Source organism: Alosa pseudoharengus, unplaced genomic scaffold (genome assembly GCF_046254945.1).
Source record: "Alosa pseudoharengus isolate Yale_2024_CS ecotype anadromous, Long Island Sound unplaced genomic scaffold, YU_APseudo_1.1 YU_APseudo_1.1_scf_19, whole genome shotgun sequence".
Taxonomy (NCBI): domain Eukaryota; kingdom Metazoa; phylum Chordata; class Actinopteri; order Clupeiformes; family Clupeidae; genus Alosa; species Alosa pseudoharengus.
In genome coordinates, this window is record NW_027468657.1 from 17007434 (window position 1) to 17017433 (window position 10000).

Consider the following 10000-nt stretch of genomic DNA (forward strand, 5'->3'; position numbering starts at 1 on the left):
TTAGCTTCCATTCTATAATCATTCAAAAACATTAGACCAGTCTTCGAAAAAAATTAAAATATTTTTACAATCTGCAAACGGACCCGGTGTCGGATCTGGCTGTTAACATAAAGGATGTGTGGAGAGCTGGTTCCTGTGGTTCCTGTTGATGGGGCTCCGGTCCCTGTTTGACTGTGATGGTTCCTGATGGTTCCTGATGGCCTACTCCCACATTCATTCTGTCTCTGACGGCTGTCGCTTACACGTCCGTCACTGTGTGAGAAGCCGATGTGTGAACGTGACTCTCTGGGTGGCATGCGGGGAAGACGTTTTGGGTTGAGGATTGTGGACCTTCTAACTGATTGATTCATGTCTAAATCAAACTGACACTTTGGTTGACGTACCAGCGTCTGGTAAATCAAAGTGACAAATCTGGCAAGACTGATTATAGTTTCCAGGATGTTTTCGAGAGAGCTTTTTTTCCCTAGTTGTGTTTGGATGGGATTTTTTTTTGTTATTTTACTGTAACTTGGCTTAGTACTCTCAATGAAAAAGCTGCTTCTTAGCTCTTATAGACAGATACACAGTAAAGCTTACGCAAGCTATGTTGATATTGATACACTGATTCCACTTTTAAACCACATGTAGATTTTTGACCCCAGAGGACTGAGAATTCCATCTCTTTCCCAGATTGCTATTCCCATGAGTGGCATGTACGATAAGAGCCCTCATGTTGTGGCCCACATGGCTTAAGGGTCGCCCTTGTCAGAGTGACACGTGTGAGCTCTTGCCCACACAAAGATACCCCACAGCGCTGCCTTTGATCCCTGATAGGCTAGTCATGTCGACTTTTGGCCCTAAAGGGGAATTTTCTGACTTCTCTCTGAAATAGTGTCGATGAACTCATAAAGTGACAGATGACAGCTCATTCCTTGCGCTCTTGATAACATATTACTAACGTTACTATAGTAACAGTGTCCATGTGCGGTGCGCTTCGCTACCCTGTCATGCACATTATCTGTGCTGAAAACAAACTGTACTGCCTGTTAAAAGCACTTTTCTCTGTCTGGTGAAAACCTAGTGGTAAACGTGGTCGGACTACAGAGTTAGGCTGTCAGGGATGCATTTGGTATCTCATGTAGGGTTTTCACATTTGTCATGAGGCTTGTGTACCTTCCTAAGGTCTTCTCAAGCGGCTTTGTTCTACTTTGGTTTTTGTAGGAGGGAGATTTCCACAGAGATCTGAACACTTATGTGTGTGTGTGTGTGTGTGTGTGTGTGTGTGTGTGTGTGTGTGTGTGTGTGTGTGTGTGTGTGTCTGTGTGTTGAATATTAAAGCGGTGATTTAGCTGTTAAAGGCTTCAATCCACCTGCAAAGAGGGTTGGAAATTTTAGTGTGTGTGTGTGTGTGTGTGTGTTTGTGTGTGCCTTGTATATACACATGTATACTGTATGAGCATGTGTCAACAGGATGTCAGAGCTAATTGGTGTATTCATGAAGCTAAAGAAAAAATAACAACCAATTTGGAATTTAGCACTGCACTGCACTGTCATCTCTTGTTTCTGCCAAAGGACGCAAAATTGGTGCTCTAAATAGCGATTCTGTTGTCTTTGAAAGCTACTCTTACTGAAGCATTTAACTGCAATTTGGATTCACTAGTTCGCCCTTCGATATGATTGCTCAGCTAGACTAGAATGTATGGGAGTAGTGCGTGTTTGGCAAGGTAGCTGTCCGTGGTCCTGGAGTGCCTGGAGCGGACATCGCGATAGAGCGATGACCGCTTGCACCCCCTGTGTAAGGAGGATGAGTAACAGGGCAATTGGTGAAATGGAGGAGTAGTGGGAGGAGGGGGGATGATTTCTCGAACGTCTGAGCGTGTGACGTATGGAAAAGGAGGTCGGCTTAAATAGGCCTACCCTGTGGCGGCAGTGGGTGAGTTAATTGCTGTCAATCAACCCGAAGGCTCCTCCCGAACTTTGTTTATAAAACATCATTTCACTAGTTCGCCCTTCGATATGATTGCTCAGCTAGACTAGAATGTATGGGAGTAGTGCGTGTTTGGCAAGGTAGCTGTCCGTGGTCCTGGAGTGCCTGGAGCGGACATCGCGATAGAGCGATGACCGCTTGCACCCCAAAGATCACAGAGAAAGGCCGCTGGCCGCTACCAACTACATAAGTGCTTGCTGAGCGAGTCATAAATCCGCTAGATTGGAGCGGATGTAGGACTGGTAGGCATCCGAGGACCAACGGCCCAGTATTTAAATTTGTTGCTCCTATAAGCCGTTGAGCGCAGCTGTTGTGGCAGCTCCTATCCTGAAGGAGTGTGCGGAGTAGCGATCCGCGGGAAACCAGATTTGACTAGAATGATTTTAAGAGTGTCTGGAATCTGTGGCGAGTGATGGGTAGCCCTTCGTCTGACACGAAGAGCGGGCTAGTAGACGAAGCTTGAGCTGACCTATATGAGATGTAGTGAGATAGGTATTGGAAAGGCTGAAGATCTGAGGCGGAGTTAAAATGGATATGGAGTGTCCTTTCGGGACTGATCGGTTTTACTCAGTTTGATGGTAAATCGAATGGTGTCTTGGTCTAGTTGCTCTAGATCTGCGATGCACGGGTGGACATCGGGAATGAAGAGAGACGAAGGGCATGTAAACTCGCTACATCTCAGCAGCCCAAAAGGCCAGTGAAGCATAACGGAGATGGTGGAATCGGAATGCGGTGGCATGAACCCTTTGCGAAGGGTAGCGAGGCAGGTGGCGAGAATGCTTGAGGTAATGGGAAGGCGGGAGTCTTGGGGGACTGGCTGTTGCCTACGGATACCTTTAAATAACAAGCCTATCCTGGTGTCGGAGAAGGAAGGGCATTCGGAGCCGTGGAGGCGTTTGTAGAAGAAATGAATGCCGGCTAGGTAGACTCTAATGGAAGAGACTTTGATCCCGAGTGAAGTGTGGGCGTAGGTAATAATGATGATATGGTGACAGCATCAAACTGGGAAATGGTAGTGAGTGCTCTGCGTGGAACTGTTTGAAGCACGACCAAGCAGTCCGGGACTGCATGGTCCTGGGTGCGAGGGCTTGGAGGGCTAGGTCGGCCGTGATGGGCTGAAGATAAATTCCAGAGATTCAGAAGCTAAGACGAGAGAGAGAGTCAGCAATTCCATTGTGGCGACCGGGGACGTGCGCGGCTCTTATAATAACTGGTAGCTGGCTGCTATCCAGATTAGACGCCTAATAAGAGGGGAAAGCGCAGGCGATTTGAGCTCGAGTTATTAATGACGTGCACTGCGGCTTCGTTGTCGCTGTGGATTAGCACACTCTTGGAGGTCCGCTCATTCCCCCAGGTAGGGCCGTGGTGGCTACGGGGTAGAGTTCGAACACGGCTGACGATTCGTTTTCGGTTGTTAGCTCTCTGAACTCTAGTGGCCACGGGGATGCAACCCAGCGCCTTTTGACAAGCCTCCGAAGCCTGTTGAGGGGGCTGCGTCGGTGTACAACTGGAGGTCTTCTGGAGATGATTGGCAGTCGTCGTAGAACATGCACGGACCATTCCATTCGTCTAAAACATCCTCCGGTGTTTGATATCGGCCAGACACTGGGCATGTAGAGATACGACATCTTCGAGAGATGGGGTTGCTGAGGCGCAGTTTATGAGATGCGAGATGAAAGGGCGGCCCTGGGGAATGAGTTGACTAGTGGACACTCGACCGCGCCGTGATTGGGCTATTGCAGAGAGGACAAGATGGCTTGAGTCCTAGGAAAGCGCGGTTATGGAGCTCCATATCGAGCGCGCCCCAGTAGGGGTTTTGGTTCCAGAGGCCGACTCTGGCAGCGCATTTGCTGAAAACAGCCGGTGGTACGTATACAAATGGGCTCCCCCGTAGGACGCGGCTAGGCCGGCGATGATGGCCAGGTAGTCATTTAGCTCTTTGCGTCGGCTGGGGAACACGAAACAGATGAGTTCTGTGTAGTTGGTAAAGCTACGGTGAACTCGGGGAATGACAGAATCTTTGATGCTGGGCCAGAATGTTTTAAAGACAAACCAGTTCGCCGCAACTAATTCCCCGTTATGAGAGGGAATAGGAAGGGAGGGACGAATGGTAGAAAGGTCTACGTCTGCACCTGACGAATGAGGTTCCTGGTGGACGCTGTGACGGGTGGTGGTTCAAATGCTGCAGCGTGAGGAGGCGGTGGCGAGGCCTTTGCTGTGGCTAATGAATAGCTTGGAAGCCGGGATGGGACGTCGTGATCCAAAGCACTCGCTGAATGCTGATGACCCGCTGCGGCGGGCTGGTCTAGCGCGGAGCCGGGGAAGAAATGGGAAGGGAGAAAAGGGGGGGGGGGGGAAGGGAGCGCTCGCTGACGCTACCGGAAGGGGAGCAACCTGGGTCGCGGGAAGTGGGACGGGGAAGGAAGGAGGGTTAGGGGGGGAATATCGGCGCCGGCTGAGACCGGGTGCTCGCTAGCTCGTAAGAGATATGGGGAGCTAGTGAGGTGAATCTTCGAACTGACGCTTCGTGAGTTGAGGCGTGCAGTACAGACGTGGCTCCCGGAATGGAAAGGGGAGGGGAAAAAAGGGGGAGGGAGGGAGCAGTCGACGGACGACTGGAGGTGGGGCAGCCCTGGACCGAGTCCTGGCTAGGGGAGGTGGATGGGGGAGGGAAAGAAGGGGTGGGGGGGAATAGCGACGCTGTCGCTACCGGGGCCGTCTGGCGAAGTGGGGTTGGACCCGGAAATACGGCGGAGATGCGGTGGGAATGGGCCTGAGCCGCTGACGTGGCATAGTTGTTGCTGCATGGCTCTTGGGGCTCGGCGGAGCCGTTGTAGCAGGGGCTCGGCGGAGCAGTTGCTGCATGGGTCTCCCTGAAGCTGTTGTTGCATCGGGTCCAAGCTCATTCCGTACCATCTGTGGCAGCCTTAAATAATTCAACCTGGGCTGAAGAACTTTTAGAATACCGTTACCTGATAAACATGACATATTCAGCGTGATACGACATACAACACGTAAAACATGATAATCAGATAAGCATGATAAGGCATGAATAGCATGAATGGTGAGTATCCAGATGGAATGAAATGGCTGTGGCCATTGAATAGCTGGGTAGACGGAACGGGATGTTAAGCTGGAACGTGCAGCGTGAGGAGGTGGTCGAAGGCCTTTGCTGTGGCTAGTGAATGGCTGGGGAGCCGGAATGGGACGTCGTGATCCGAAGCACTCGCTGAGTGCTGATAACCCGCTGTGGCGGGCTGGTCTAGCGCGGAGCCAGGGAGGGGATGGGTAGGGGTAGGGGGGGAAGGGAGGGAGCAGTCGTCGGAACGACTGGAAGAGGGGCAGCCCTGGACCGGGTCCTGGCTGGGGGAAGTGGGCGGGGAAGGGGAGGAGGGGGCGGAGGGAGTAGCGACGCTGTCGCTACCGGCGCCGGCTGAGACCAGGTGCTCGCTAACTCGTAATGAAAATAGGGAGCTAGCGAGGGGAGTTTGAATGGACGCCTCTTCGTGAGTCGTGGCGTGCTGTACAGACGTGACTCCGGGAATGGAATGGGGAGGGGGAAAAAGGGGGAAGGGAGGGAGCAGTCGTCGGAACGACTGGAAGGGGGGCAGCCCTGGACCGGGTCCTGGCTGGGGGAAGTGGGTGGGGAAGGGGAAGAGGGGGCGGAGGGAGTAGCGACGCTGTCGCTACCGGGGCCGTCTGAAGAAGTGGAGTCGGATCCGGAAGTACGGCTGAGATGCTGCGGGAAGGAAGTCGGTGGTTAAGAACCTGGGCCGCTGGCGTGGCTGTGGCTGAGGCAGCGGAGTGATACGCTCTGGAGCGTGTGGTGCAGGAAAGCACTAATTGTAGTATTGCTTGTAGTGTCTTAACATTAAAACACAAGTGTTAAGCAGTGAATTTTGCTGCCATCTCCTGGCTGTCTGGGCAAACTGCTTTGGGTTTGCTGTAAACAATAGTTATTTACAGTGCAATACTGTAAACTCCCTCCTGTCGGTGTTGGCATGGAATGAAACAATAGACCGGTGTTCAAAGAGTGTCATTAATATATTCTGGCTGTAGACTGGGGTTTGAGGGCCTCCTGAGAGCAAACGCAACTGCCCACAAAGCACTGCTTGCTGGCGAAGTGCTAATTTTAAAACATACAAATAACCAGTCATTGTAACCAAAATGACTTGAGTTTATTTGCAAGCTTATATCAGTGAACTAGCTTGTTGCTATACCCTGTAGAAGCTACATGAATAGTCGGCCATCGACACCGGACGAGTTGACAATCAGGGTCCTTGCTGTCTGCGTTGCCTGACGCGAATTACAAGTGTACTATCGCTTTAATAATTGCTGACGTCTGCGACGCAGCGCCATTGTTTAAACAGACTGCAGCACGAGCCAGCGAAATACTGGGCACTTAAGGTTGAGGCTTGTCAGTTCGTTATAAGTAGCTTAAATATCCAACAACGCTAGTATCAGTTTATGAGAAGTCACTGGACGACTAGAGGAGTGAATTAACAAGACCTGTTCGTTTCCGATGCTGATCTTCGGAAGATAGGCCTCCGCTGGATAGTGGATAGCCTACAACTTCAGACGCTTGGCGTGCCGAGCCATGTGGAATTTAGGGCATTTCGAGTTACCTGGATAATCTTGCGACGTAAAACGCGAGCTTGGAGCAGCTTGGTGTTAGAGCCTTGAAGTATGCTGGGGTGAGCAGGCTATAGCATAATCGATAGTTGTAGCCTACCCTTGCTCTGAGCAGTGACCTGAAAACGCTGGTGAACCAGGTGGCTGTAGCCCGTGGACTGGATGTAGCTTTCGGATGGTTAGTAGTGAAAAACCCCAGCTCCATTACGTCTGCCTACCGAGGCTTTGCAACTCCAATGATTTCTCGAACGTCTGAGCGTGTGACGTATGGAAAAGGAGGTCGGCTTAAATAGGCCTACCCTGTGGCGGCAGTGGGTGAGTTAATTGCTGTCAATCAACCCGAAGGCTCCTCCCGAACTTTGTTTATAAAACATCATTTAAAGTAACACCAAAGAACTTTCCCTCTTTCGCACGCACGCTATTTGCTTATCCAGCACCTGCTTTGCAAATAACGATGTCCACAGACAAGGTAGAATATGTTGCACGATTTATGAAAGTACGATGTATTGCAACATCAGATGCAAGTCAAATTTGTAGTTTCTTATGTCTCATTCCATTGAACTACAGATCCGCTACCCGATCTTGCAAACTTACATAGTGCGGTTATAGCCGATAGAGGGCTGCGAAGCGAATGCAGAAGTGCCGTTCACCCTGTTACAAGTTGATGAACGACTGAAACGATTTTGGAAACATTATTTTAAGGTACAAAAAACTCTTTGGTGTTGCTTTAACACCTGCTTTTACAAGGCGGAAATATTTAGCTGCAGAATACACATGCGCTTTCACGGGCAGTTTTTGCACAATATCGCGGAATACTTAATTAGGCGCTTTTTACGCTTCCCCTCCCATCTCTTTACGGTAAACTCCCACTTTCCCCTTGACCCTCCCATGAATGTATATGCATGATACGGAAAAGCGCAATTTGCAATATTCCGCTCCCGCGACAGGCAGTCTGCGCTTTTACCTCAGTGTGGCCCGTTTGTACATACCTCGCCATGATTTTATGCGCACATTGCGAAACAAATACGCCTGAAGTGGGCGCAAAAGCGTTTGTATATCTGGCCCAGAGAATCATAAAGAGAGTGCTGTAATGACTCAATAGAGAGTGCCATTTAAGTGCACTTTGTAGTAAAGTACGCCGCAAGGCCAGTGCAATGTAGGAAGCGTAATCGAAAGCAAAATGAAGATAATATTGACAGATATATGATCAGCTGTTTCAGAAGTTGCTTCATTCAGTTTAAGATATGTAATTTAGAAAATGACTTTTAAAATGACTATTATTATCGAACGGCACTTTAGATAAAAGCATCTGCGTCTTAAATGATCTCAAACTTACATAAACTTAAATTATGCCAATCGTTTTTGCTTTGTAGCCCCAAGTGGACAAATTCCAGTTGCTACGTGTACATAATTCTCTCCTGTGTGTCCACACCCACCCGACAGCCCATAATATCCACATAAATAATATACATCTTCTCTCCTTAACACTCGTCTCTCTTGCAGACACACACTCTGCATGGATATAACATCACTCCTGCTCTTATTGTGTTCCTTCCTGATTTATGATAAGTTCAGTATTACCTCCACTAAGGAGATATGTTGTCAGTGTGGTTTGTTTGTATGTTTGTCTGTCAGTGTGCAGGATTACACAAAAAATAATAATAATAAGAAGAATACAACCGGCCAGCCATGGCCCACTGGTTAGCACTCTTGACTTATAACCGGAGGGTTGCCGGTTCAAGCCCCGACCAGTGGGCTGCGGCTGAAGTGCCCTTGAGCAAGGCATCTAACCCCTCACTGCTCCCCGAGCGCCGCCGTTGAAGCAGACAGCTCACTTAGTGTGTGCTTCACCTCACTGTGTGTTCACTGTGTGGTGTTTGTGTTTCACTAATTCACCGATTGGGTTAAATGCAGAGACCAAATTTCCCTCACGGGATCAAAAAAGTATATATACTTATACTATACAAAAAATACCTCAGCCTGATTTCATGAAACTTGGTGGAGAGTATGAGTGGTTCTGACTCATGGCAGGGCTATTTTGTATTTGCAAATTTACAAATGGTACAGGCATGAGTATTTGGCCTCGACTGAGGTCCGCACTCTCTAGTGCCCTTCCTGGGTTTGCCCTTCCTGGGCTTGCTCTCTCTCTCTCTGATGGACCAGACTTCAGTCTGTGGTTGTATAAATAATGCTCCTGTTTCTTATCCCTATCTCTCTTTGGTGGACAAACTATATTTCCTCTCTCTCTCTCTCTCTCTTTCTCTCTCTCTCTCTTTCTCTCTTTCTCTCTCTCTCTATCTCTCTCTCTCTCTCTCTCTCTCTCTCTGTCCTTGTCCCTCTCAATTTTCTTTTCACTTAGATTAAAGGAAACTGTAAAAGTCAAAGTCTTTGTGATGGACAAACTAGTCCATGTATTCTGTATATGTACATATAATCTCCTTCCTGTCTGTATGTACCTGCTGCCCCCCCCCCCCCCCTCCCCTCAGACCCCCCGGTCATCCTAAAGCTGGAGGAGCCAGAGCACCGTCACGAGACCTGTATTGAGTTCATGGTGCGCGGCCAACCCCAGCCCAGCTTGCGCTGGTTCCATAAGGGCAAGGAGATCCTCACCAGCCCCTACATCCGCGTGGAGGCCGAGCAGTACCGCGACTTCCAGGAGGGATGCCTCAATTTCCGCAACCCCACCCACTACGATAACGGCAACTACACCCTTGTGGTTTCCAACTCACTCGGCACTGTCAACAAGACTGTGTTCGGACACTTCCTGGATGCTCCACCGTTTACTGACGGGGGTGAGTAATGATAATAATACTAATAATACTAATAATACTACTACTGCTAAGAATAACAATAACAAATAAACAAATACATACATAAATGAACTAATTATATTTTATATTTTTTAAAGAACCAAATTGATTAAACCAGTTTGATTTATTGGATCATATGTATTGGATGTGAATGTGTCAAATTGATTTGTTGATTGACTGTTGTGAATGCCGTGTGCCAGGTGCCAGTGTCAGTAAGTTATCTTTCTCTCCCCCTCGCCCTCATGCTGCTACCAGCAGAGATTATTGTCCTGGGTAAGTGTCTCCACTGGCTCGCTGACATTACACACTATCTCACCAAACAAAAAAAGCCACACCAGACTCTGAACTGACAAATAGTTAAACCTGAAATGAAACAATTGACATTAGCATTCTTACAGCTCGTGTGAGATGAGTTTGCCAGGTATAGCAGGTGTAGCAAGGTCATGGGAGAACACCTGACACAGGTGCAAAAGCATTACAGGTACACCTACCTGCACTCTTACCTGTGTTTATATAACGCAAAAATGCAAATATGACGTATGGTTGCAAGTTTACTTATGTTGTTGTTGTTGTTGTTTACAGTCGTTGTTTT

The 10000-nt window shown here is 48.8% G+C and overlaps 1 protein-coding gene across 4 annotated transcripts in view; it reads left to right on the forward strand.

Moving 5' to 3' along the window:
- The window catches only part of ntrk3b (neurotrophic tyrosine kinase, receptor, type 3b), a 150210-nt gene that overhangs the window by 69747 nt on the left and 70463 nt on the right, over positions 1 to 10000 (forward strand). For 2 of the 4 annotated variants that reach the window (XM_076291889.1, XM_076291890.1), the window contains exon 8: positions 9085 to 9390. In XM_076291889.1, the coding sequence (XP_076148004.1) occupies positions 9085 to 9390 (306 nt within the window). Of the gene's footprint in view, positions 1 to 9084; positions 9395 to 9663; positions 9675 to 10000 lie in introns of all 4 variants that reach the window. The other 2 variants (XM_076291891.1, XM_076291892.1) reach the window with 2 other exon arrangements.